The 27,399-nt window shown below is 50.3% G+C and overlaps 8 protein-coding genes across 8 annotated transcripts; 3 read left to right on the plus strand and 5 right to left on the minus strand.

The window, feature by feature from the left end:
• Positions 1 to 2,508: 2,508 nt before the first annotated feature.
• Positions 2,509 to 4,042, plus strand: PFICI_13612 (uncharacterized protein; the record flags this gene model as incomplete). Its single annotated transcript, XM_007842193.1, has 3 exons — positions 2,509 to 2,539; positions 2,633 to 2,830; positions 2,898 to 4,042. 3 exons carry the CDS (start codon positions 2,509 to 2,511, stop codon positions 4,040 to 4,042), a joined length of 1,374 nt encoding a protein of 457 aa, XP_007840384.1.
• Positions 4,043 to 4,342: 300 nt separating this feature from the next.
• On the minus strand, positions 4,343 to 4,717 carry PFICI_13613 (uncharacterized protein; the record flags this gene model as incomplete). The annotated part of the gene is made up of 1 exon (XM_007842194.1): positions 4,343 to 4,717. One exon carries the CDS (start codon positions 4,715 to 4,717, stop codon positions 4,343 to 4,345), a length of 375 nt encoding a protein of 124 aa, XP_007840385.1.
• A 7,768-nt stretch (positions 4,718 to 12,485) lies between these two features.
• PFICI_13614 (uncharacterized protein) lies at positions 12,486 to 15,056 on the plus strand (the record flags this gene model as incomplete). The annotated part of the gene is made up of 5 exons (XM_007842195.1): positions 12,486 to 12,525; positions 12,811 to 13,295; positions 13,443 to 13,493; positions 13,680 to 13,924; positions 14,012 to 15,056. 5 exons carry the CDS (start codon positions 12,486 to 12,488, stop codon positions 15,054 to 15,056), a joined length of 1,866 nt encoding a protein of 621 aa, XP_007840386.1.
• An 817-nt stretch (positions 15,057 to 15,873) lies between these two features.
• Positions 15,874 to 17,085, plus strand: PFICI_13615 (uncharacterized protein; the record flags this gene model as incomplete). The annotated part of the gene is made up of 1 exon (XM_007842196.1): positions 15,874 to 17,085. The coding sequence occupies one exon, from the start codon at positions 15,874 to 15,876 to the stop codon at positions 17,083 to 17,085; it is 1,212 nt and encodes a 403-aa protein (XP_007840387.1).
• Positions 17,086 to 17,749: 664 nt separating this feature from the next.
• PFICI_13616 (Xyloglucan-specific endo-beta-1,4-glucanase A) lies at positions 17,750 to 18,642 on the minus strand (the record flags this gene model as incomplete). The annotated part of the gene is made up of 2 exons (XM_007842197.1): positions 17,750 to 18,149; positions 18,278 to 18,642. 2 exons carry the CDS (start codon positions 18,640 to 18,642, stop codon positions 17,750 to 17,752), a joined length of 765 nt encoding a protein of 254 aa, XP_007840388.1.
• Positions 18,643 to 19,756: 1,114 nt separating this feature from the next.
• Positions 19,757 to 20,191, minus strand: PFICI_13617 (uncharacterized protein; the record flags this gene model as incomplete). Its single annotated transcript, XM_007842198.1, has 2 exons — positions 19,757 to 19,849; positions 19,931 to 20,191. 2 exons carry the CDS (start codon positions 20,189 to 20,191, stop codon positions 19,757 to 19,759), a joined length of 354 nt encoding a protein of 117 aa, XP_007840389.1.
• Positions 20,192 to 21,115: 924 nt separating this feature from the next.
• On the minus strand, positions 21,116 to 21,854 carry PFICI_13618 (uncharacterized protein; the record flags this gene model as incomplete). The annotated part of the gene is made up of 3 exons (XM_007842199.1): positions 21,116 to 21,285; positions 21,352 to 21,682; positions 21,750 to 21,854. 3 exons carry the CDS (start codon positions 21,852 to 21,854, stop codon positions 21,116 to 21,118), a joined length of 606 nt encoding a protein of 201 aa, XP_007840390.1.
• Positions 21,855 to 23,755: 1,901 nt separating this feature from the next.
• Positions 23,756 to 27,200, minus strand: PFICI_13619 (uncharacterized protein; the record flags this gene model as incomplete). Its single annotated transcript, XM_007842200.1, has 2 exons — positions 23,756 to 26,278; positions 26,334 to 27,200. The coding sequence occupies 2 exons, from the start codon at positions 27,198 to 27,200 to the stop codon at positions 23,756 to 23,758; spliced, it is 3,390 nt and encodes a 1,129-aa protein (XP_007840391.1).
• Between the last annotated feature and the right edge of the window lie 199 nt (positions 27,201 to 27,399).

Raw genomic sequence — 27,399 nt, forward strand, 5'->3', positions numbered from 1 at the left:
CACCGGCGCTCATATGCACGAGTTGTCGTTGTAGCAGTGGATAGTAGTAGTTATTTGCAGGCTTTGAAAAGCAAGAAATTCTGTGAGGGGGGGTTGCATAGTCACACGATAACTGCCAGGCAGGGTCCGATGTCTGTCTGCCGGCATGCATATACCATAGTACCTGAAGAATGCATTTAGTAGCTTGCTGGATAGGCGGTGTCTTACTGTAGTTGGGCAGACAGTCTGCTGTCGAAAGATGCTTATCAACTTTGGTCGATAGACATCAACGCTATTTTGACTTCGGCAGTAGTAGACCGATGAATTGGGGGGTTTGGGGGGTTGCGGAACGAGTCGATCGTTCTCCACCAAACAAGCCTAAAAGTAAGTATGCATTGGTGCATAGTCATAGTAAGTCTGGAATCGACCGAAACAAAGGTTGCGAAGCGCTGGGCCAGGGCAAGGTTGTACATAACATACATGCTGTATGCAAGCCGCCCGACGGGGTATTGTTGAGCAAGCTGGCTGCTAACCTACTAACTAACCTTAGGTAGCCTCCTACAAAGTACGGAATATTCTCTAATGTGTATGCGTGCGTGTACGCGGATGGCGGCTCGGCGAGCGTCATGTTCAGAGAATTCCAGGTTGCTTGTTCACAGCTTCCTCTTTGGGGATGCTATCAAAAGGAACCCCTCGAGTGAGCCCCATTCCACGCCGGCTTGCCGACTTCGCCTCGAGGGCTTGGGTTAGGTAAACTGATTCTCATCCAAGGCCGACTTGTTGTTTGACTACCAAGCGGCCGCCGGAATACATGAGAAAGGATCACAATGCTGAGCACAGGTGATTGTCCCCGCTGAAGGCGACATTGAAGCAATGCGACGCTGCGTGCATATCAGGGCGAGCCGCTCTCGTGTTGCCACGCTCTGACGCAAAGAGGCATGATGAGCAAGCTGATTGATAATAAGAGGCAATTGTTCTGAAATGGTGCATGCAATCGAGACATGGCCAATGAGATCGGTAAACACATGCAGACGAGGGAGACATATCATGAATGACTTCAACTCGGATGATCCTAACGAAGAATCGCCAATGAGAAGGCACTTGCACGGCGCAACGCAGCAAGCGCCTGTTATCGAAGAAACCTGGCGCCGGTTTGGGTGCGGTCAGAGCACGCAGAGCAATATAGGCTGCATTAAGCAACATGGAGTAGACACGGCATTCCCCGGGGGTGTGTTTTCTTGGTCGCCTATTGCCGTGAGCTCAAAATAGGAAATGAGGCTCTTTTGGACTCTAGAGGGACAAGAGACGTCGTTCTGTGCCGCTTTCAGCCAAGACATGATTGCAGAAAACACAGAACTGGATGAATCATCAATCCAGTGATGAAAGAAAGAAAGAAAGACGTTTCCAACCTAAAGGTTCACTCAATATTTGGGGGTGTCACGAAAATGGTTTGTGGCAACTAGAGGAATTGCCTAAATATTGCCTGTGCCACTCGGACATTTGCTGCTGACCACCAGTAGTCCAGTAGTGTCGGTACGTGTAGTGCGGGAAAGGCGCCAACGGTATGTGGGTTGATGTTATGCAGATGCATGTGGTTGGTTGTTGTCCTTGGACGGCAATAAATTGACTTCACAGTACTCTGTAACCTAGTAGCTTTCGGGTGGCTTGAATCTCAATCACACGTCAGACGTGCCTTATTCTAAATCGATAGCAAATGCCGACTTCTCTTGAATCATAGGAGTTGCAAGCAATACTTGTCTCTTCTTTCCCTTTCTCTAGGTCAGGAGATCAAAGACATTTTCGGACTTCATCTCCTTTCAATGGCCCCTAGAGTCGGTTATTGGCCTTGGCATAGTAATACACCGCTTTCAAACCCTTCCTATGCCTTTACCCGAACCCCAAAGGCCTAGAAGGCCCCCGGCCCCCGGCCCCCGAAGCCTCCCAAATGGCGCGAACAGCTCGACTCGAGCATTCCAACCAGGAGGCGGTGACGTACTTTTAGTTGGACTTCAGCCGCCTGCAAGTAATCTTGATATTTTTGTATAATCCGCTAGTATTTCAGCCGTCTTCTCACAACCATCGACTGAATTTAGCTCGCAGTCTCCTTCACCGAATGTGTAGCTTTTGTTGTAAAAATAGAGGATCCAAGTATAGATTTGAGATCAGTGATAAACTTCAAGATTGGTAGATCCGGTACCTGCCGGTAGGTAGTGAGATGCTAGCACGCAGCACTGACTGGGCACTGTCAGTTAGTGAGCCAAGCCTCCCGAGCTGGTCTTTAGCCGAAGATTAGGCGCAACTAGAGGATTCGTGTCGCAAGTCAGCGCTCGGGTACAGACTCGTTCAAAGGGATGTAATCTGAATCCTTCAAACCAAGTAGCATTTTCTACGCCAGTATCATAACACTCGAATGCCCAATGGCATTTGCTGGACTCGACTGCGGATAGACAGGAGTATGGTGGAGGACGCCGTCGGACGACAACCGTAACCGATTACCCAAGCTTCCGCTGCACGACCTACGCCGACGACATGGATGGTTCCCAGGAACACGCTGGCCGAGGTACGTTTTCAGACATGCATTGAGGGCGGGAATGACCTCCCATCCCGGCATGGCCATACTTCGGCATACTTCAACATGGACACATGGCTGTAGTTGGACCGCAGGCTAACCCGCGCAACTCTACAGACATTTCATGGTTGCCAACTCATGTTCTGCTGGCCGAACTCACGAGAAGGCAGGATGCCACGGAACCCACGGAGAAGCCGGCTTGTGGTAGCCGAGATAGGGGCTCGTACGACACTCCATTGCATATCTTTGCATTGGTCTTGATATTGACTCTGAGCACTCTGGGTGCGTACAATGTCACCCGACAACAATATACCATACACCAATGACCAGAGTCGCTAATTGCTCGCAGCATGTGGCTTCCCGTTATTCTCCCGTCGAGCATCGCAAAGTCGCCGTTCGAACCGCATCATCTTTCTATGCCAGCACTTTGGAACTGGTGTGCTCCTCGCTACTGCCTTTGTCCACTTGCTTCCGACTGCGTTTACCTCATTGAACGATCCATGCCTGCCGTATGTGTTCAGCGAGGGCTACCGGCCCATGCCCGGCCTGATTGCCATGGTGTCTGCTCTCGTCGTAGTTGCTTTGGAATCCTACCTCACTACTCGAGGCGCCGGTCACTCCCATAACCACGCGCACGTATGGGATTCGGACGACGAAGGTGAGCAGGTACAGGGCCATTTGCACACAAACGGCAATGCCCGCGGGCTTGCAGCGAAACGGGCTTCAAGTCATAGGCCCACCGACATTGCGCTACAGGATTTCGGTGATCGGGACGGCCTCATGGCCGGAGTATCACCGCTACCCGGCTCTACCCCCCTCTCCGCTCCTGCTTCTGGCGCGAATCTATTATCAAAGAACCAAGATCACGATGATGAGGACGACCTCGATATTGACCTTGATGAGCTTGATCCAAGAGCCGAGGACGACGAACGGCCGCTTGCTGGAAATGCGGCCCAAAATAGGTCGGAACCCCCGACTCCCGGAACCCACAGCCCCGAGGAACAAAAGCGACTCATGCTTCAATGCTTGTTGCTGGAAGCAGGAATTCTGTTTCATTCGGTATTTATTGGCATGGCTGTATCAGTGGCTACAGGTCCTCCATTCATTGTCTTTCTGATTGCAATCGCGTTCCATCAGACATTTGAGGGCCTCGCTTTGGGTTCCCGAATCGCTGCCATTCAGTTCCCAAAACACTCGATCAGGCCATGGCTCATGGTTCTTGCCTACGGAACAACGACCCCTATTGGCCAAGTCATTGGCTTGATTGTTCATAACATGTACGATCCAATGTCACAAACTGGTCTCCTCATGGTTGGCTTCATGAACGCCATTTCGAGCGGACTGCTTTTGTTTGCTGGCTTGGTACAATTACTCGCGGAGGACTTTTTGACCGAGAAGAGCTACAAGACGCTCAAGGGCAAGCATAGAACGCATGCCTTTCTGGCCGTGGTAAGCGGTGCGGCACTCATGGCCCTCGTCGGGGCATTTGCTTGATTTTATTAGCGAGCGATTATTGCTCTTTTAAATAAATTGGCCTTTTATATTCAATGTCATGTCGGGAATGAGTGGATATTGCATACGAGCGATCATCTGGCACAAATTAATGACAGACGAATGATTCAAAAGCTGAAGAAGCGCATGTCTCTGAAGCGTATTCTCTTCTATATATTGACGTGAAATTGCCAAAGAAACTCTCTCTCTCCCGTACGCCCTGCTCTGTGTCTTGAAACGATTTCCCAAGTCCTCACTTGAACACTGCTCTTGTCTCCCAGCATAGATACTTAGATACATAATCTAGCTAAATGTACTTGGTCGCGGCTGTCCATGGCTACTTGAGCCCTCGCCAGCATTACCACCGCCTGCACCACCCTGCTGCTGCCGCTGCCGGTGAGCCCAAACATAATTGGTATCATCGCCCGAGTTGCCCGAGTTGCCCGAGTTGGATCCGCCCACATCGGCGCTGAAGTTGCCCCAGCTGCCGCTTGAACCGCCAGCGGAGCCGGAGCCGGCATTGCCCTGGCCGCTGGGGCTGCGGCTCATGTTGGGCGTGGCTCCAATGCCCAGGGCAGACTCGCCGACTACGGGTGTCGAGGCGCCTTGGCTGCTCCCACTACCAGAGCTGTTGCTCTGGGACGTCTTGGCTGTGTGGTAGCTAGATGTGGATGACATGTTAGTTTTTTTATATTTATGGTTATAGCCGTAACGGTGATGCTTGGATGTGTATTGGAAAGACTCGTAGATTTTCAAATATTACTTGATGTGGGAGAAGGAAAGTAAAATCTCGAGGCCTGGAATGGGCAGTTCATATATCTTGTTGGTTGGAAGTTATTCACAAACTTGACGTGATCAAAAGACAAAGGTCCATCGGACGGGAGCTGTGATGGTAGCAAACATGACCTCTTTGTGAATCACTGTCATACGTACCAGATCCGGGAGTTGGAGTCTTTGGTGAATGTGACCTATTTTGGTCATTATCATGTAGATATGTTCGCCATCCTTGGCAATGAGCATCAAGTACCTCCAGCAGTTGTGGAGATGCATCGAAAATCCATCCGACTTTCATGATGCACTTCCTATTCTGAAGCATTTGAGATTGTTCAAATACCCAGGATTTGTGCCGAACACCCATGAGCGCAACACTCAAGTCAGCTTTGGTTTTGGCCAAATATTGATGCACAACGACTTTCAGCATTCCAAGAATGCAGGGCGTGTCACCCTTGATTTTATCGGCGCTGTAGATACTAGAATCAGCTCACTCTTGATAGGTTAGGGAAACTATGACCAGGAGGGTTCCGGCTTGCAGCGCTGGAACATTATACCGTTGCGTGTGAGGTGAAGTTTTGGGTTGATCAACGACACGAGCTTGCATCTCCTGAAAACAAGGCCTGGCCTGTTTTTATTCTCAGCTGCAAGCAGCATTGGGCGGGCATCTTGGGTATCTTGGAGTAAGACGTTTTCCAGAGCGCTGTCGCCGTGGCCCTTGTCACAAACGTGCTTGGTGACCACGACCGGTCCCCAAAGCCCGACTGATCTTCATTTTGACTGCTTCTCGCGCATCGATTTGGTATTCCATTCTCTTCATCTTCCTTTTCCCCAATTTTTTTTTTCCTCGATGGAACAAAATTGAGAAAGAAATAAGACAGGGGAATCGCAGAGCAGGATTGAGAAAAGGCCCACAATCCGTATATCGCACGGCAAACGTCTGGGAATGGATAGGTTGGGTGGAGGTGACCGTACCTACCTCTTTGGGGGTATAGTCAACACGCTGGAAACTACAGCGGATTCGCAATGGAAATTGCAAATGGGTCGTAATGTTCATGGAAGGGATGGGCTTCCCCGAGCTTAAATACGGGATAGGTGTTTTCATGGGCGACGATTGCCTTTTTTCACCGGGTCGGACGAAATCTGAGTTGGTAGTAAACAAGTAAACTGCTCGTCGGGCGGCGGGTGGTACTCGAAGGAAGGATCTGTCCTCCACCTCCCTCTTGTATAAATATCTTTGTTTACCTTCTGTCTAGCACCGGCTGCATCGTAACAAAAAACCTACCACTCATACTCTCCATCTGAACAAGTAATCCGACCACACCAAGTTCCTGAGAATCACCTTCCATTCTGTCCTTCTAATCCAATAATATTGTCACACGCGAATCTGTATCGGCTTGGCGTATCCAGCCAAAGAGAACATGAATATATATCTAAATTCATCAGGCACACAATAACGGCAGTCGACTTGCCCACTGAGCAAGGTTTACCGATCACCAGTCACGCCTAATCTACCCAATCTACCCAAGCATCCCAGGATCAGTTACGAGGAGAAGGAACTTGACTGCCTCTCCCAACACCTTCAGCACAAACTTGATGTCTTTGGTCGCCAAACGCCGGGGCCTCAACGCCAGCGGGACACGATATAGGCTACTGTCTCTCGACCCGGACGCTAGGGCGCGCATCGTGTCACTGATTGCTGTACATCTCCTATCTCTCGACGCCATCGACCGCACCGTAGTTCATTTCCAACCCGACGCGATTCTCAATTGCGTCTGTCAGAATCAGTGCTTGAACATGGCGAGAACGCATGTCAAGGATAGTGGCTTTGCGTGGGTGTCATCATTATTGGGCGGAGAAAACATCGCACAATACTGTATCGACCACGACTGACACGAAAAGGCCATGAAGGAGTTTGCTTTGCTCAAGGCAACAATATGTTTCCCGGTGAATCGGGGTCGTACAAGGTTCAAACAGATTCAGTTCACTCTGAACGTGGTTGAAAGATTATATCATCTGTCCCGGTTTCGATTTTATTACCCAGATACAAAACGCTCTGTTCATGCTGTGTTTTTCATCCAGTGGAGGAAAACCTTAGAAAGAATTTCGTGCTTAGATGATTGAATAGGAAAACATCAATCGAATCGTTCTCATTTTTCACTCCCGGAATGTGACCTTGACCGTGTATAATGTTTGTTCGAGGGCTTGGAGGGCGGTGTTGTTGATTAATGTCAACGTAATCTACGAAGCAGGGCTAGTATCTCGGTCGATATTAAGAGCCAATATTAAATCTGGCAATCAAGGCCCTGAAAAGTTTCGCCAGTAGCGTTGTAGATACGCTCACTTGAGAGGGAGGTCTTGTGTGGATTCCCACGGCTGTGTTCATGAGTGGTGATGTGTCGCTATCGATAGTCTCGCAGTACAGGAGCCCTTTAGACAAGGGTGGCTTTCCTACTGCCCGCCATGTTTGGGACTCTGAACCCTGCACTACCAGTCCAGGTGGTTGATAGCAGTATTCATAGTCTGCCTTCCGCGAGAATTAAACTCTTGGTATGTTCTTCCGTCTTTGAGAATCTTATGCTAGCATGAGAAATGGTGCCAAGTCGCCTGATCCAGCTCGCCCATTGAAAGTTGAACGCTTCATTGTGTTCACTTCCAGTGTACCAGATAATCAGTATTTAATAGCTGATTTTATGCTCTAGAATATAAAAGATGTCTGCTGCATTGTCATCGTTGACATGATTCATGGATGGATGCGGATCCATAGGAGACTTTTGGTCATTACTGAGATCTTGTCTTGATAATGTATGCACCGAGTGTCGATGCCGTGGATGCATGAGGTAGTTGCGTGTGAGGTGTGAAGATTCTATGAATAAAACAAGAGAATGAAGGGAAGTCTTTTTGCTTGATCTGTGAATGAACATACAATATTTATTTGCTAAGCCGACCACAAGTCTTGTTGAATATTGAACCTGATTTCCATGGCCATGGGGTAAGAGTTTCATACATTTATTTGGAATGACATATTTCGGTAGTGCTTGAAGCGGGTTCACTTTGCTATTCCTGATCTTATTTCCTAGAGAATAGCGTTGGTCACTTGGGCAGCGTTGAGATGGTGTTCTTAGGCTGTCAGGTACAACTCAGTTCACTTGTATTGCTCCACCGGAGGAATGGCCGATTACAAAGATCCGGACAACGCGAGTAAGATCTCTGTATCTTGGAGCCATGAGCCACTCTAACCAAGGCAAAACTGTCCCGGATTCCTGCCGCTTGGCTTGACGTAGCGCAACGGCTTTGGCCTTGGGATTTGACAGATGCAGAATTGCTGCAAAGCTTTTGACGTGTTATGAAAATGTTTGGTGTCAAGGCTCTCTTCTAGCAACGCAACATCCCTTCCTTGATCCATTGAACCGCTTTTACATGGAGCATCGTCGGCGCGGCTGTCGCGACCAGGAGCCAGTGAGTTTATACCTTGTAGACTACGGATTCACCTTGCATCGACGAGGTCGGTCCAGCGCAACGCTAGTGGTCGGTTCTCATTTCAGTCCCGACGCAAAAAGCCGGCGGTCGGCTTTGCGGGCAGTTGGCTGTTAGATGGTAAAAGCGCCGGAGCTTTTGTCCTTGCAGCTTGAAAGACCCTTCTTTTTTTTTTTTTTTTTTTTTTTTGGCGGCGCAATTTCCCCCCTCAATCCGAAATCGAGGTGACGTCAATTCCGCCAATGTGCATTTGTAAGACAACTTTCCCTTTTTTTCATTCCATTGACTGATTGTGATGATTGTCTGTCTACTGAAAACATGTAGAAATCCAGTTTCGAGCTGCATCAAACTCAAATGTCTCAAGGCATCTAGATTACAGTCTACTATCTGGGATATTGCTGGGATGTCATTAGAAGCATCTGGGTCTGGTGGGCTATAATGGGCTGATGCGAGCCCTGCCGAACCTGACTTGCCTGCTTGCCTTGGAGGTATAATGGGGAATGTCTTAGTACCCGATGAACCGGGTGGAGAAGCCAATTAATCCTCTGAAGACAGACAAGATCGCCTGTGTCGAAGCTTGGAGCAAGGGGAAAAAAAAAAAAAAAACACCACGATTCTTTTGGTGCACCCTGAATTATGTTTCGCAGATGCGTTGACCAACCAAGCAAAGGTAGCGCAAGGAGCTCCGGAGGGCAGGCAATGACAGGGTCTTTAGGCATCTTGGAACCAGGTTAAGCACGTGCTTTTTCGATTTGCTTGGACAGACTTTGAGCTCGGAATTCCTTGCGGTTGTCAATTGGCTGTCTGTCGAGTATACAGTTTATCAAAGTTTGCCCGGGCGTTGGTTGGAGGTACCTTATCAGGGTGCTCTGTTCAAGGCATCTGATCTGCCAGAAGACGGTAGTCGCCCTCATCAGGGGCAAAGCAATTGCCGTGCATGAAAAGTATCGTGGGAGATGAAGTTCATTTCAGCGTAACTTTACATAACCCAGTTCAGCGCTGAAGAATTAGATTTCGGGTTCATGCCAGGGAAAATCGCTCCGCAACCCTGTCAGCGTTCTCCGATAGTTGGCAGTTGTATAAGTCGAATTGCTTGTCTCAAAAACCTTGGCAAGTTCTTCAATCGTGGGTGAGGCTTGGCCCTTTGTCAAGCTACGACCTATCATCTACCACATACAGGCTTGAATATATTACGCGCCAAGATCTAAGGTAGCACAGCAAGAATGGGCAATCGAGGAACATGACGATGCGCAACCCCCGGCCGATGGCAGCATGGATCAAAAGACGTGACAAAGACCTCGGACCACCCCTGATGGGACACCCACTGTGGGCTCATGCGTCAAGGGTATCCACATATGGCAGACCTGTCCAATCAGAGCCGAGAAGTTATGGTCACTAGATCGAGTCTGTACTAGCTGAGGAATGTTGGAGGGGCAAGTCTGCCTGGTGGATGACGATGGGTCCTACGTCATATTGGACCCTTTCGCTAAGCAACACCAGGCGTCGAACAACTCTCTCTTGCTCTCCCCCGAAGAACTCTGGGAGTCATGCATTGCATTGGACGGGACCTAACGACACTAAATTTGTTGGAGGGGTGGGAATTTCCTGACAAAACCCACTCGGGGATGTGGTGCCATGGAATAAGGAAGGGAAGTGCAAGGCAAGAAAGAACAAAAGAGTCCACGCATTTTATCTGTTCCCCAGCTTGGCCATGGGGAAATCAGCCTAGGGAGCAGAAACAAGAATGCCATTTGGCAATCCCTTCGCGGGCGCGTAATATGTTGCGCGCGCGTGTGTGCAATGCCTGTCCATGTGTGAAGCCGATCCGGATCGCGCACCGCGTCGCCCAGTCCTTCAAAGCCAGCAGATTTTTTTTTTTTTATTCTCTGGCGATCTGCCAAGGGGTCCACGAGTGATTCGAACCCAAGCGGAGACTCATTGACGCCCATCAGCAATAGTCAGTCTCTGTACAATGATTCAGTGATACCATCGTACCCTCATCTACCCATGATCTCTTATTCGAAAAAGGAGAGATCGAGAGGGTTTAATATTGGTCAGCAAATGTTAATACTTTCCGCTCCTGAAGAAAAGTTATCAGCAGATTGGCGGCAGGCTTTTTTTTTTTTTTTTTTTGCCCATTCACCAAGGCGGAGCAAGATCACCAGCCGAACCCAATGACACGGCCTGCCAGTTTGCCCAGTGTGCAGGTGAATAAATATGTATGGAGTACACGCGACGTAATACTCTGCAGGTTACATTGGCGATATCATGTCTACCTTGATCTCTAGTTCGCCAAACCGGCCTCTTGGCCACATGCTTAATTAGTGGCTGTTTCATGGGGTTGGGCAGTGAATGAGCTGAGCTTTTTCAGGCTTTAGGTATCGGGCCAAGACTAGCAGGTTTGATGATGGCGATGATCTACGTACTCAAAAGTGTCACCCTCTACATCACATCCATAAAACAGTCCGCCTATTGTCCACACCAACTACATAGTACCTGCCCGTCTGCGCATATCTCTGCTACATTAGTTTCAAGCCTGTCATCCTTGAAACATATTCTCCAGAAAGAGAGAGAGAGAAAAAAGGAGAGAGATCGATCCCGGGCCGTGATGGAAGAAAGCAGACATGCATGTAGCACACGGGTCGAGGATCCTTATCATCGATGACGAACAGGCTCAAGCTAATCATAATTCACGAATTGAGCCGCCCGTTTGGCCCAGTATGTAGCGTGTGTACTGTGTACCCAGCATAATAGTAGCATCATCACAAACAAGGCAAGCCACAGAAAAGATCGAAGTCGCATTTGTTTTCTTGGGCTGACGGGACGTTTGACCTTAGCGATCTCATTTCATCCTTGACCCATTGTGCGGCTTGTCTTTGAGTTTCCAGGTATCCAGTCGTCATCGTTTAGCGTCTTTGACGGCCTGTATACTTCCCCATGTGGACTAAAGGTGATTCGAGCTACTTTGTTTCCCTTCGTCCTGTAAGTACGTAATGTAGGTATGTAGAGAGAATGCAGAAGAGAAGCGCTCGCGCCGGAAATGCTCCTAAACACCTTACACTGGGCACATGGCCCCACGGTGATTCGCTCTTTTGTCCGTTTTCGTCCCAGATTCAGCAGTGCTTCTGCCTGTCAGCCACCGGGTTTCTGATACCTAGGACCTTGGAATTAGGTATGGTACAATGAATTATCAATCATTTGACGCAGCCTTGCCACTTTTCTCTGTAGTGTATGCATGTATTCCGTACCTGTTGTAATGTAGCCCGGTCCAAGAGGCAGACAGAGAGTGAGCGAGAGCCACTACATCATAGCGCACGGCCTGAATTTCCACCCCCGGCTACTGGTTTTCCAGGGTCGCGAATGCCAGGAAAGCCAGGCATTTTTAGCACATCAGGGCCACTGGCACCGTCGCAATTTAGTAGCATCATCGTCACTTTTCCCTTCCCACCCTTTCCCGACTGGCGCCGCCAGCTTCAAATGTAGCTTGACCTCAGACCCGGATTATACTACTACTACTACTCCTTCTTCTACTGCTCACTCATAATCCCCCCCTTAACCTTTAAACTATTCCTTCCGGACCTTCTGGACGCTTTCATCCAATCCATATTCGATTTTCGCCCGTTGGAAAACAAGTCAGTCGTCGCACCGACACACGATCAGCACTACCCATACATCAGCCTCTCTCCGCCAAAGATTATTAGATTTGATTGCGAAGAATAGTACCCCGCCTCTGTCTTTAGCCACAAAAGGAAAAAAAAAAAAAAAAAAAAAAAAAAAGACCCACAGAAAGAGCCCATCTTTGCATCATCTCCTGCCAACTGTATGCTGGTGTTGGGCAGCAGCAGGAGAGATTGGACACTTCAGAGAAAAAAGGAAGCAAGAAAAACGCCTGTCCGTTTTTTCCCCCTTCTAATCCAGCCTTCTATACTTCACGGCAACCAATTTCTAAGGAAACCTTACGAATTTGCGCGCGGTCTGGTTGACGGCATCGTCATTTCGATTTTATTGACGGTACTTGCTGCAAAGAAAGAAGCCCCTTCTTTGTCATTGTTGCACAGCCCAGTGATAAGTGAGGAAGGCGAGAAGCAGCGACGTCGGGAGTGACGTCTTCTGGTTCTTTTTTTTTTTTCTGGATCTTTCTTTTATTTACTTCTATTTTTTTCGCATCTTTTTACGAATTCCCACCCTTTCAGCAATCATGTCCACGATTCAGCAACTCAAAAATTTCATCCGTCATGGTAAGTCGCGCGCATTTTACGAAACAGAAGAGCAGAAATTCCCCCATTCCGCTCTGTTGCCCCAGACAGACAAGACCCCTAGCACCGGAGTAATAGTGATCGTCTTCTCCGTACCGAATTTGCTCTCCATTTTATTTATTTTTGATTTTTCTTGTCCTTCCCCCCCTTCAATTGTGGTGGTTCGCGCTGCCGTGTCTTCAATCTTACTTCCGCAGCACTCCCTGCACCTGCAACCCCCCCGGCATTGACGTGCCCACTGACATCATCTGTTTTCCCCAACTATAGGCAAGCAGGCCAGGACAAACAACAACCACGACGATTCTCAACGCAAAAACGATCACTCACCAACAAATGTTCCTGCGCAACAACACAAGGCAATGGCTCATGTAACTGAACCCAACCTGCACGTCGGCGGCGGTGGTGTTGCCGCTGCACACCAAGTACAACCCATTCCAGAGGCCTACTCTGTCCAACCCGGTGCGGGAGATGCCCATAACCGTGTTGCTCAAGCAAATGACGTTGCTGCACACCACGCGGAGCAGAGAATTGATGGATCAAAGTCCAAGGACCACCACGTCGCCAAGCTTGTCGAGGAGGAGAAGGCCAGCCGTTCGAAATTCCCAAAGTACCCTGGACTCGAGCGATGGGAACTTACCGAGAAAATGGGTGATGGCGCCTTCAGCAATGTCTATCGCGCCCGTGACCTCACTGGCGATGCTGGCGAAGTCGCTATCAAGGTGGTCAGGAAATTCGAAATGAACAACATGCAGGTGAGTCTTGCCGGCGGTTGAGTAATGTGTCGCCGACCACATATTTCCTCTATCTGGTCGTCGTCAACACAGTCATGTTCTTCTCGTGCTGTCCCATATTTCCTTGTGTCTCAAAAATTCTTATACCAACCAGTGGTCAAATCTTAGGGCCAGAAGCATTTACACCCGGACTTCAAAAAGGTGCCAAAGGCTGCAGAGGTGCGAGAAACTTTCTTTTCCTTCCGTCTACTCTCTCGAGCCCTATGTTATTCTGCATTTTTATGACAATCCTGTGGTGTTGACGCACGTGCCTTTGATTTCTTTTCTATTCCCTTCTCACCATGCCGTCGAGCTGTTCTCGATCATTCAGCTTTGCATACTTCATTTTACTGACACGATAACCAGCGAGCGAATATCCTCAAAGAGGTTCAAATTATGCGCCAACTTGATCATCCCAACATTATCAAGCTCATTGATTTCTCGGAATCTCGGCAATATTACTACATCATTCTGGAGCTTGCACCCGGCGGCGAACTGTTCCACCAGATTGTGCGGCTCACGTACTTCAGTGAAGATTTGTCGCGCCATGTCATTACACAAGTGGCGAACGCGTTGGAATATCTTCACGAAGAACGAGGCGTGGTTCATCGGTACGTTTTGCACCAAAATCAAAATGACGCTGAATGATGTCATATATGATGACGTATGTCAACCATCATGACTAACCTTTACTACAGTGATATCAAGCCTGAGAATATTTTGTTTGAGCCGATACCCGTGGTACCTTCCAAGGTACCGAAGCCGAAGCAACCTGGAGATGAGGACAAGGTCGACGAGGGCGAGTTCATTTCAGGTACCGGCGCTGGTGGAATTGGCCGGATAAAGATTGCCGACTTTGGTCTTTCCAAGATTGTGTGGGAGAATTCTACCATGACGCCTTGCGGAACTGTGGGATACACGGCTCCCGAAATTGTCAAGGATGAGCGGTACTCAAAGTCTGTCGATATGTGGGCGTTGGGTTGTGTGCTATACACATTGCTCTGCGGTTTCCCACCGTTCTACGACGAGAGTATTGAGGTCCTCACGGAGAAGGTTGCGAAGGGCCAGTATACCTTCCTATCGCCGTGGTGGGACGACATTTCAAAGTCGGCACAAGATTTGATCTCACATCTACTTACTGTCGACCCTGAGAAGAGATATACCATCACCGAATTCCTGGCCCACCCATGGATCCGCCAGGGCTCTGGTCCAACACCCCGTGAGGAGAAGAAGGCTCTCAATAACGGTGACACCCTTCGCGCCTTTGATGCTGGACGTTTGGCAGATGGTGACAGGCGCATGGACTTCCGTTCTCCAGGAGCTGTCAATCTGCGTGAAATCTTCGACGTTGGTTATTCAGTACACCGACAGGAGGAGGAAGCCAAGCGCAGGAAACAAGTTGGTTCCAAGGGACAAGCACCATCTCGTCTTACTGATCTCAATGAGTCGGAAGAGGATGAAAAGTCAGATCCGGAGTATGTCCATAAGACGGATGCTTCGCAACTTGAACAGCGTATGCGCGACACGAACTTGGGTAAGGCCCAAGAACGTGGACGAGAGCGCGAGCGTCCCGAGAAGGAGGCTAGAGGCTACGGACAACATAGTGCAGCCGTGGCACAGGCCGCCCGACAGCAGGTGCGCGATCGCAACAGGGCAAAGGGTGCATTTGAGTTGAGTCTGGATGGTGCAACGTTACTCGGACGCAGAGCAAACAAGCCCACTGCTAGAGCCGGTGGCGCTTAAGCTTGTGAATTATATCGCACTGTAGTCAACAGGCTATGTGCACAACTAAGAAAGTGACGATATCGACCTTTGGGTCGCTCAGCGATTGCAAAGGTTGTTTCTGGCGTTTGGAGGAATCATGGATTTGATTGGTACACGATGGAATGCGGGCGGACCACCATTATGTGGCACCTTGGGATCATGGAGCGTCTCTTTTGATACATCATTGTACGCACTATCAAACATGGTGCATGGCGTCTTGAAATTAATACATCACTCTTGTCAATGTTTCCTTGCTCTTGCAAATAGTGTAGTGTTTGCCCTGCGCCAGCAGGGTCTGACGCACTGTCTCAGTACTGTAGCGTGTTCTATTGCTAATCACCACCCAGCCACGCCCAGAAACTTGGGTGACCCGAACCCTTTACAACATCCAAGGACAAATCCAGTGGCCAGTTTTGAGACAAGGCGTCACGTCCAGCTGGGCCATGGTCGATATCGGCTCCAGGTAGGGATACTGGCGATTGCTTCTTTGGGCGCCTCAGTATTGTGATACTTGAAGGGCTGGGACCAATGATCAACGGTAGTCGAGCGTAATAGAAGTGTATAAGACGGACAGATGAACTCGCAATCACTTGGTCCACATCATATCAGTCATTACTCAATCATCATTTAATCAAACAACACTCACATTTCCAATTCTCGGAATTCCAATCATTATAACAATAATACAACTTGCAAGATCAGCCTGCTACCCTTTCATAGACCTTTTTGTCCTTTGGTTTTACATCCAGAACCTCATTTGCCCAAGACTAAGCGTTCGCGTAGTTGCCACGGTATAATGGCATCCTCGGCGCCCCAGATTTTGACCCAACTCAGCCTTCAGTTCTTCCCGTCAACTGGATCATGCTCGATTGATATTGCGGCCGCCATCCAGCTCGGCCGGTGCGGCTATATTGACATAAGCGTCGAGGAGCAGCACCACGTCGACGTACTACCCGACAAGATCTGCGTCACGCCCACGCAGCCCGAGTCGTCCGTGGCTTCATATGCACCACCGGCGCCCGTCCGTACCAGCCCTCCAAAGCCGCAGGTGCCCATTGGTGGAAATGGCAACGGCAACGGGAATGGCAACTCGGGAAATGGGAATGGGAATGATAACGGCAACAACAATGGCGGCAGTAGTGTCAATGGCAATGGAAACGGAAATGCAAATTCGGGGAACGGAAACGGTAACCACAACGGCAATGGCAACAGTGATGGCAGCATCAATGGCAACGGGAATGGGAATCATAATTCGGGCAGCAACAATGGCAATAATAACGGCAATAACAACAACAATGTCATTGGATACAGCAAGAATAATTTCGGCATCATCAACAATGGCGGGAGCGGCAACCACAATCAAGGCAGCAATAAAGATGACGAGCACAATGGCGGCGGCAGTAGCACTGGTTCGGCTTCCCATAGCACCACCACTTACACCACGACCCCCGTCATCGCCCTGCCCGAGTACTGCCAAAAGTCGACTTACGAAATCGACATGACTTCCATCCGGGGCCTCTCGACAGCGGATATCGAAGCCCACCTGGCCGTACTAGGTCTACACCTAGACGTCAATGTGGACCTGGGCTTGGGCCTCGGGGAGTTGCTAGGCGGTCTCCTGGGGAGCGGTTCCTCTTCCCGCGACGACGCCGTCGCCGACGCCGCTGTCCGCGAGGCTCTCCACCATATTTACAATGTCGGCTGCGGACGCAGTCTGCACGCATACCCCGGCGCCGTGAGGGCGCAGCGGGTCGTTGCGGACATGCCGGCGTGTCTGGATGCGTGTTCGGTGGCCGCGGTGCGGTCGGGTCGCGCGCTCGAGTGTGTGGGGGCTACGTATAGGCGTAGCAGCAGCAGCAGCAGCAGCAGCAATGGGGCTGTGACGACGACTACGACTGAAACGGAAGAAACAAATTGTTGGTTTGTACTGGGAGAGACGCATGATATCCTGGATATCAATGTCTCGGTCGAGTTGGAGATGTATGACAGTTTGTTCATTGCTGCGTAGGTCATGCAGCAGGGATATGAGGAAACAGGAAGAGGACTGCCAATGTTTGAGATGGAGAATGCCTAGTTGGAGGGACAAAGGTCTCCCACCTCGATACTAGAGATTCTCAGATCTTGGGTTTGTAATTTCATGTATGGGAAGGATGATACTGCAGAGGGTTGTGTTTGTAGATTTCTTGGTTTTGGTTTTAGACTTGCTGGGCATGTTGTTCTAGTTGCTTTGGGAGTTTTGGGATATATAGGAAGAATAACTTATCTGATTAATCAATAATCGAAATTGCCTTATTCGAGATACTAGACTGCAGAATTTGGAATTGTCCTCACAATGGTTGATCAAAGGCCCTTGACCTTAAGCTTGTCACGCACCAAGCATTTCATCAGTACAAAAGACGCCGAGACAATATGTTCTAGTCACAGTTGTGAATCCCCATTGTAATCATGGTTCAACTTGCAAGTCTAATCGAAATTATTCACTGGTGGATCATGGAAACAAGAACTGGATAGCGGCAAGCGAATAGTATATACATCAAACAGGACAACTAGATGTCATCAACGGCGGCTTGGCCAATATTTACATATGAAGACTTTTTTTTTTTCCAACTCTTGAACTTTGCAAGCATCTTCCACACCCAAACTCCCTCTGTTTGTTGGCTTGTTCATGCCATTTATGAGACAGAGATGCTGTAGGCAGAGACAGTGAGGGTAGCGCTGGAGCCAGTAAAGGGCTCAGTACCAGCCTGGAGGGAAGTGATGTAGTACGAGGTGGGGACACCCTGGCTCGAGGTGAGGTACTTGAAGAACAGGTTGATGTCGCCGCTGAAGCTGGTGACGGTGCTGGTGGCGACAAACGAGTAGACCTTGGTGCTGCCGTTGAGGCCGTAGTAGAGCTTCCAGCTGTAGCTGCCAATGGTGACTGTGGCAATGGCGCTGCCGGTCGACGAGATGGGGCCCGCGCCGCCGTAGGCCGCCAGCCACACCATGATCTCGTACTCGTTGGTGCCGCCCGACGTGGGCGCCAGCCACAGGTCGTAGGCTACATCGGCAACGATACTGCTGCCGGTTTGACTATATTTCGTCGTGTATCAGTCTCTAAAACTGCCAACGTCTTGTCTGGGAGATGGGGGCTATATATTGTAAGGGGAGCATGCCCCCCTCAAGAATATATGTATACAACAAGAAGAAGAAAAACTTACGTGTACTTCCAGACCGAGGGAATGGACGAGACAGCCGAGAGCTGCTTGTTGACATTCTCGAGGGCAACGTTGGAGTACGACTTGACGCTGCTGGAGCCGCCGGCCCAGCTCCAGGTCGTGTGCCAGGCGACGGTGCTGCCGCTCAGCGAGTCAAAGTAGGTGCACTGGGAGCCCGAGGTGGCGGCCGAGGCGCCCCAGTTGTTGTGGTAGATGGTGTAGCCGCCCGTGACCAGGGAGCCCCACGAGTCGCACGAGATGGTCGTGGCGCGCTTGTCGAGGGTCGGCGTGGGCTCGGTTCCCGTGGGTGCGGCAAAGGCGCTCGAGGCGGCCAGCACCATGGAGGCGAGAGAAGTTGCAAACTTCATATTGGAAAGCTGATGATGTGTAAGTGGCTATGGGAAGATGCTGCCAGAGGAGTGCCAAGAGGTGAAAGGATAAGAGAATGAGTGAATGGCAGAGTGATCAATCGACAAGTTGCAGAGGGATATCCCAACGACTTATACCAAGTCAGCCGTGGCAAACAGATTATACTACTACTTCATCTATCCTCTTCTCCTTCACGCACCCAACCTAGTACTACTCTCATTTTACCAAACCATACCTAGGTTAGGTTACCGACGTATTGTTAGCTCTTTTCAGCCTCCGTCGTGGTCCGGCCGAACCGGGCGTTAGGTTCAACGTCCATGTTTTGTTCCACGAATGGAAGAGCCGCATCGGACCCGTTTACTCTTTGGTGTTTCGACTGGTCGTTTGGAGTAGAGCTTGTCTAAGTGCCGACTGTGGGGTATAATCTCCCATCTCAAACAAGCTGCTCGTAATACCGGATCCAGCGACAGGGGCCCGGACCCCTGCCCCGGCGACCGGGGGTCTCTAGTTTTGGGGAGCGTCTGCCCCCGGATTTCTCTTTTCGGACATGAAGCGTCGTCGGCCCTCGTCATTCTGGTCAGTTGAGCTGGAGCTTGAGGACTTTTTCTCTTGCCCTCGGCAGCAGTGTTACTTTAGAGAGTCGCCAGCATCTCAAGCGCACCAGTGGTAACTTCGCCAAAGACAACGACCAAGCCATTTGACGGGTATTGTGGAGACGACAATATCGCAAGATCGTTAAAGGGGCGGGCCCCCGATGTTAGCAAAGGTTACACCCAAATGGAAACTTGTAGCTGAACTATTTGTGGTAATAACTCCTTTTATTTTCCAGGACCGGGGTCGTCTGACCATGAACCACATACTAGCAGTAATAGACTTTGCCTTCTCCTCTGCCTGAACCCTTTACTTTCCTTTTATTCTGGGCGGAATAACAATGCTTTTTGATCTATTCGAAACTTGACCTGGTGAAGGTCACCGTTGCAGTGTCATTCGCCATGGGGTGACATCAGTCCAAACTTCCAGAATACGAATACATGGCCCTCTAAAGGGAGAAAATGAAGGTAGAACTCGGCTCCGAGATGGTGGTAGCCTTTGAACTTGATTCTTTGGCTTCCATTACTTTTCTATCGAAGCAGCGTTCTGGTCTGCAAGTGACTGCACCTTGGCCGACGTAGATCCCTTGCCGGGACGCTCACCCAAGAGTCGAGCCTGGAAATGGAATTCTGGTTAGCTATTACTGACAACCCACTCACCAACACGTGGGAAAGCGGTGAAAGATTATATATATACCTCTGCGCGTTGCACCTCAGCAGCATCTTGCTTCGTGACCTCACCAGGATACTTGCGAGCGATGTCGCCGGCCTTTTCCAAAAAGTTCTGCTGCTTATCATGCAAGCTCTGGGCTGTGGCTGCGGATCCGCCCTTGATCGGGCCGGCATCTGATCTCTCAAACTCGGCATGAGCAATGTCTGCGACCTCGGATGTGGTGATCGGTCGACCGTCGACAACTTGTTGGTGGAGCTGGTCCTTGCTGGGCAGGTCGGAAGCCATGGTGTTGGATGTTCTGTTTGTTCCTTGGACCGTAGTGTAATCTGTAAGGAAGACGTGAACCTTTTTTTCCTTTCTCAATCAAGTTTACAGAGCATGTCAGAGTTGAGAGAGAAATGTATCACTCTCAAACTGGATGATTAAATCTTGTCCAATCACTTGAGTGGTGCAAGGCAAGCACAGTGACGGACCTATGACTTCATACTTCAGGTACGCTGCATATTCTCCAGCACTGCAATAAGTAAACCACAACTCCAACACGTGTCCAACGTTTGATCAGAACACTCAAACTTCCTTACAATGAAATACTTCCATCCTCTGCTCCTTCTTAAGACTCATATCAGTGGACCACTCACTCACTGGCTTGTCGGGGTCCACACTCTAGCAGTCCATACGGACGTCATAACTTCTCTCTTTGGCATGTGCTGATGCATTCAACTCGATAACTGCAATGCTCAAACGGCATGCCAATTCTTCAGCGCCATATCTAAGCAATTCATTGGAGAATAATTGCAATGCGTGAATCTCAACGGAACCTGGGCGCAACATACAATGTATCCACGGCCTTTTAGTAAGCTATATCCTTCCTATCCTTTTCCGGCATTAATATATGTCATCCCCGATCCGGACCCAAAACAACTATTGGAGTGCGATATGGCTACCTGACATAGCCTTGTAAGCGAGGCTTCATGAATCTGTAACATATTCTCAGGAGATAACAGATGGACTATCGACGCCTTAGCGTGTCTTTGAGGTTGATGGCAGTGAAGACGCCCCCATGAAGCCTAGCAAGACAATCATTGACTCGGACCAGCTCCGCTGTCCAGCTTGGCACCATTCATTCAGCCTGGACGATTTTGTTGACTGTTAGCATATATCGAGTACGGGCACCGATCTCCATCAATTGGAAAGAAGCCGCTGCTGTCATTAGAAGCCAATCATCCTGTGTCCACTCAGCACACCGGGAACGACCTGCTGAACATTAGCAAATCGTGTGTAGCCGCACGATTCACTCTCGAGATGATTGATGACTGCTGCCAGGTTCTTGAACTGCTTGCCACAACTTTGCTTGGGGCAGTGGTACAAGTTGGACTGATCTGCAGAGCATTCATGGTCAGCCGAGTGTTCATTCCATACAGACCGGATTGGCGGGATATGCTTACGAGCAGCAGAGTTCAGGTGCTGGTTCAGGCCGTGGCTGCTATTGAAAAGTCGATTACATAAATAACATTCCCAGGCCCGGCGGTTGTAATTGTACGCACGGTCAGTGACCGAGTACTGCCCGTCGCCGTGCCACTCGAGCAAGTTGTTGGTAATGACGCCACCAGTGTCCCTGCTGCGAAGAGCTCTGAATATTGTATCACGGTTCAGGTTTGTCGCTCTCGGACATGATCCCCTCTCGAGGTGGTGCGTGAGGCCGGTAGCTGTGGTAAAGCTCCCTTTGCAGAAAGGGCAACTCATGCCTTGACCCACGTGTGTACGGGAGTTGAGATGCTGATCAGTCTTGTTAGTTCTCTTCTTCGAGTAACACATTCATTGGTCAGGGATACGCCAACCATACCTGTCTCAAATTGTTGGCGTTCATGAACGTTCTGTCGCAATCATGACAGTAGTTATGCCCCTCGCGCTCGTGTGTTTGACACGCCGATTGCGTTGGCCAGGTCATGTTGCAGAACTGGCACTCAAAGTTGAAGTGATTCATTATATCCATATGCTGGACCCTTGCCTGCTCGGACCTGAAGCAAGCCGCGCATCTATCGCACTCAAAGGCCGGCCAGTTGTGGCCCGTTGACGAGCAGTGATTATCGCGAGCTCTACAACCAGCCGGAAAGGTCCGGGAGCAAGAGCCACACTGAAAATGCATCTTCTCTCCTTCTTTCCTGTTCTCACCGTGTAGCTGATGGTGTGTGGGAAACTTTTGGAGGTGAGCGATCTTTGGCAAGACGACAAGATAGAGAAGTACAATTCAACGAGTATCGGCCGGACCACTGGCTGATAAGGTGCGCCCGCAATCTGTCAAGCTGTTAGTCTAGGGGGGATGAAAGCCGCGGTCTCTCACCTCATACTACGTACATATTCTGGCACCATCCCGCCCATCCCGCCGGGGAAGGGGCTGGGGGAGGGGGGCAGAAACAGAAAGAACACTACCAAGACTACACAGTAGAAGCAAACGACAGGGGAAGGTTTATCTAAGTAAGTTTTTGCTTTTTCCACGCGCTCTCGAAGGTGGGCCTTTCCCGACTTAACTAACCACCAACATGTGCCCCCCCACCCACCCACTTGATGGTCGTCATATCCGGTTTGTCGATCTTCAAGGTGGAAAGAGGATACTTGCGTGTATTAGTATGCACTATTCCGGCTCATCATATAGATAATGATGCTTGGGGAATATGATGAATCAGTTATTATCCGTGTTTGCAATGAGCTTCCTTGAATCAATTGCCGTTTTCTTACCCATTGGCTAATTCATGACAGACTCATCACATGTACTCTGTGTGTATGTCTCTAGTTGACGGACCCGGAGGAAAGACACATGGCTGTTTGACAAACGGCCTCTTTCTCCCGGCTCATTCATGTCATGGTACCTAGCATTATCTACGCAACTATGAAGGTCTATAGATTATGTGAGAGGAGCAGACATGACAAGTTGTACTGATAGTGTCAATTCCAACAGCCATTCCATCTCGTAATCAACCACAACATGAACGCGATGGGAGGGACTCGCATATTCACAATGCATGTATAGGTCATCTTTTTCGATCGAGTTGTTGGGTGATTTAGATGCTAACAAATTAAATCCTCCTTTCGCTCTCATCTCTCACTCCTTGCTTTATTCTCGCCCCTCTCATCGCCTTACTACAATACTGATTGAAACATGATCCACCTTCCCCAATACTTCTCTTCTGTCTACTACCCAGGCGGCGGTTTTACCCTCAAAATGCCCCCCGCCCCCACGCTTTGTACGTTTCTGCTCTATTCCGCCAAAAACGTACCAAGAAAAAGACCAAATAAAACAACCAAGAAACTCCCAAAAATGTCTTTCGAATTATTCGCCCTGCCACGAACTGGACATGGTCTAAAATGGATTTGTTTTCTGTTCCGTAGCTTGTGGCCGTGCTCGCAAAACAAGTTCGTCATCATTTCCCCATCATCGCACCAGGCGTGCTCATCCATGCCCAGGTTTTGTCGTGATTCAGGGGGGGGCATCTCGGAACTGAGAACAGAGTACATAAATGCCAGAAAATGGTATTAGGTGTCGACGTCGCACGAAAAGCGGGAAGCGGAACGAAAAAGAGGACAAAAGGGACAACAAAACTAAAATAAATAAATCAAGAGGTAGGAATCGCTGTCGTGTGGATTACAATGCCGTTTCAGTATGAATGCACAAGTCGAGAAATTTGAGCTTCCTCTTCGTGTTCGTGAGTGGAGGGTCTTGTCAAAAACTGGAACGTTATCCAGCTGGTGCGGATTGAAAACCCTGAAAAGTGCTGACCCGGAGATGGGTTGCAGGCCAATGCCTTATTCCGCGGGGTTTCCTGCTCGTAGTCTGTTGCCGTCCCGATAGAGTCAGGCTTCACCACCTCGTGCCTTGCCCCGTCTTCTGAAAAAGTCCATGACTCTCTTTGCGGCGCCGCTGCTTCCTGCATGATCACCGGCCCTGCCGTATTCTTCTCCATCATAAGCATCAACAAACCGCCTGTTCTTCTGGAGAACACCTCGGTTACGGCCAGCGGGCCGTCCTTCTGAATCATAGCCGGTTTGATAAGGGGCTGCGTTGGGCGGTCTTCGCCCAGTGCGGTCAACAGAAGAGTCGGAAGCCGAGTTCTGAGCTGCTCCTTGGGGCACATGCGCGGGGATTGCGTTCGACCGGGAGCCCGACTGATACCGCGTGTGACGAGACGGGTGCGAGGTTGGGGATTCCATGGCACCACCTTGACTTTGCGGCTCGTCGTAAGCACCGTCTGCATATCCCTCAACGTCGTGCGGCGGCGCGCCATATGGACTGTATTCCTCAGGTTGCTGACCTTCGAGTCTTGGCGATGGTTGGGAAGAGTTGGTATCTGGGGTAGGGCTTGCATTGTTGTCTCTGCTCAGACCAATCGCCCTCATCAAGGAGAAGCGACGCGGGTTGGATGGCCTCTCTTGAGACGTATGGGACCCGGCTACGCTACCACTACGCTTGCGAGCCAGACCCAAAGTCTGTGAGAACGATCGCCGAGACTCCATCGAAGGTCGGACGCCTCCCTCGCCAGGCATGGTGTTCGACATGCTAACCGGTGGGTACTTCCTGCTCGGCTTCTCCGCCGGGGGTTGCGAGTCACGCTTCCTGCGACCCCCAAATATGGAACCACTGCGCCCAAAGATCTTGCCGCCAATTTCACCAATCGTATTGGATCGCTTGTGGCCTTTGCTGGAACCTCCTGATGAGTGCGAAGGAGTATTTGCGTATCCGGAGAGCCTGGCAAATTTGGGAGGCACGCCAGCACCAGTACTGACGCTGGGCCGCCCAAAATCCATATCGCCTTGATCTTGAGGCACTGGGTTCGAGATGACATAGTTCTTGGATCCGCCAGTTGGTTGGGACATTCTTCCTTGCGCGTTAGTACCGGCAACGGTAGGGGGTATGGGCTGACCATACGAAGCACGTGTGGCACCAGCGCCAAGAGCATGTCGAGAACCAGCAGAGTGCGTTGATCCTCCGGTTGTCGGTCGTCCAGTTGTCGTAGATCCGGAGACGGTGTTCCTGTAACCTTCCGAGGTCGAGCGGCCTGCGTCACGAACTGGCCTTGGTGCCGGCGCGTTCACATTCTGGTGTGCACTAGGTGGTCTCGCGCGGTGCGAAGGTGATCCAGTATACTTTTCCTTACCCACTGGTGGATCTCTGGGGAGCGGCTTATCACCTGCCGGAGTTTGAGTCTCTGGAGCTCCTCGAGTAGCGGAATGGGCTCGAGTCTTGCCACGAGGCGGAGTCTGACCAGACGACTCACCGCCGCGCTGGGTCTGTGTTGTAGGAGCCACATATTCGACTTGCACAGTGCGTCTCTTGGTGTCTCTCGCTTGCTTGCCCTGTGAAGCTGCTTCCTCGGGGTCGACCTGTCCAGTTTTCCTAGCCAAATCACCCACCACAGGCGCAGGCTGCTTGGCCTTGGTCGGCTCCCGAACTGAGGCGCTGCGCTGCAGGCCAGACGTTTCTTCATCTGACGTAGGTACAGTTGTATTCTGTATCTCGTTGGATGTAGTCGTGCTGCTGGTAATGAATTCGACAATGTGGGCATACTCGCTGAGCCAGCTGTGCCTGGCAACCTCGAACAGATCAGCTCGCTTTCGTGGGCTCGGCACAAGGATGCGCCGCAATAAGTCACGAGCGTGAGGCGTGACATATTCCGGGAAGGTCAGCGGGGTGTTGACAATGTACTTGTACAGCAGGTTGATGTTGTCGCCCTCGGGATTCGCAGGATCGTCGTCGAAAGGAAGATACCCGGCAAGCATGGCATAAAGAATGACACCACAGCTCCAGACATCAACTTTCCGACCAGTATAGAGCGAGTCACTGACCACTAGCTCGGGAGCTGCATAACAAGGGCTGCCGCAACTTGTTTGCATAAGGTCGCCCTTGCGCGAGCCGTTGGCCTTCTTCCTGTCCAAGCCCACCTTTTTGACGTAGTCACGGTCTCCCAATCCCAGTTCTTCCTCTTCACTCAACTCATCGTTTGCATCGAACGTATTGGCGAAACCAAAATCCGTGATGATGATGTTTCGGTTGCGGTCCAGTAGTAAGTTCTCCAACTTCAGGTCTCGGTGGACGATACCTTTCTTGTGCAGATAACCAACGCCAGAGATGAGTTGCGCAAACAATCGTCGAGCTGCGTTGTCCTTCAAGTACCTATGGGTGAGGATGTAATCAAAGAGCTCGCCGCCAGAGGCGTATTCCAAGACTATTCCAATGTACCTTTCCGTTTCGGACATCTCGTGTAATCGAACAATGTTGGGATGCGAAACGCCGCGAAGGATATTGACTTCACGATAAATCTTGGCCAGTCGCGAAGGATTGCCGCCAACGCTGTCGCGGCGAATAAGTTTGATGGCGACCTAGATTTCCATTGAATTAGATGATGCTCAAGTCATTACGGAAATGTCACCTTACCTGCACCCTGTCGTCGTGTTTCCAGCCAAGCTTGACCTTGCCGAATTCACCCTCTCCTATGGTGTGACCAAGGTAGTAGTCTCCAAATCTCGACAGCTTTTCCTTTTTGGAGTGATCGTGACGGCTTCGACGGCCTTGCCGACTGTCGTCGCGAGCATCTCTGGTCGCTGCTATTGGTGGCGGCGCAACATCATCATAATCCTCATGCGAGGGCGCTACATGATGAGGTTGAGCTTCCTCCAATCTTTCCTGTTCTCGCTCCAAGTCCTCCTCCGGTTGAGATACAATAATTTGGTTTAAAACTTCGCTGGCTTCACGGGATAGTTGCTTGGAGGAAGAGCTCGTGTTCGACCTGATTGGAATTGTTGTTGTGTATCCCTCTCTTGAGCCGCCTGATGGTACGCCATCTTGTTGCGATGGTCTTCTCCGTGAGCTCGACTCCTCGTAACCATTTGATGCGACCTTGTTGCTTTCAGCTCTCCGAGAGGTGTTTGCCCGTTCTGCTTCACGAGCAGCTCTTCTCGACGACGTTGGGTCTTGTTGCGAGGATGATACCCGCGGTGGTGCGATGGGAGGATCGTGCCTCCTGCGACTCGAGGATGATGCTTGATCGCCAGTCGTTACTGGCATAGGTGAAGCCAGTGCAGTGCGCGACGTCATCGTGGGCGTGTTATTATATTCGGGGTAGGCTGGCGCCTGGCCGCTCGTTCTTCTGGACGGGCGCTTCGAGGATGCAGGTGATGTGGCAGACTGGTTCTCCTTTGCATAATATTCCTCCCGACCGGGCGATTGGGTTGGAGTGTATTGCTCAAGCCCTGATAGTGAGGCTGGTTGATGTGCGGGTGGTTGCAATGCGGCCGAAGACATGTTCTACGCGCCGGCAGAACCAGAAGAAAACAAAGCTGGCTTGCCTGACCTGCACGAAGTAGAATCTGTGGGTTTACGTGGCTATGGACGCCGCCAAAGAATAAGACAAGACGCCTTTTGCGGCTGGAGTTTGAGAAACGTACCAGCTAGAAATCCATAAATTGATTAGACACCCAAACAAGGCAATTCGCGAAGCGAC

The sequence above is a fragment of the Pestalotiopsis fici genome (assembly GCF_000516985.1).
Source record: "Pestalotiopsis fici W106-1 unplaced genomic scaffold PFICI_Scf_11, whole genome shotgun sequence".
Lineage (NCBI taxonomy): Eukaryota > Fungi > Ascomycota > Sordariomycetes > Amphisphaeriales > Sporocadaceae > Pestalotiopsis > Pestalotiopsis fici.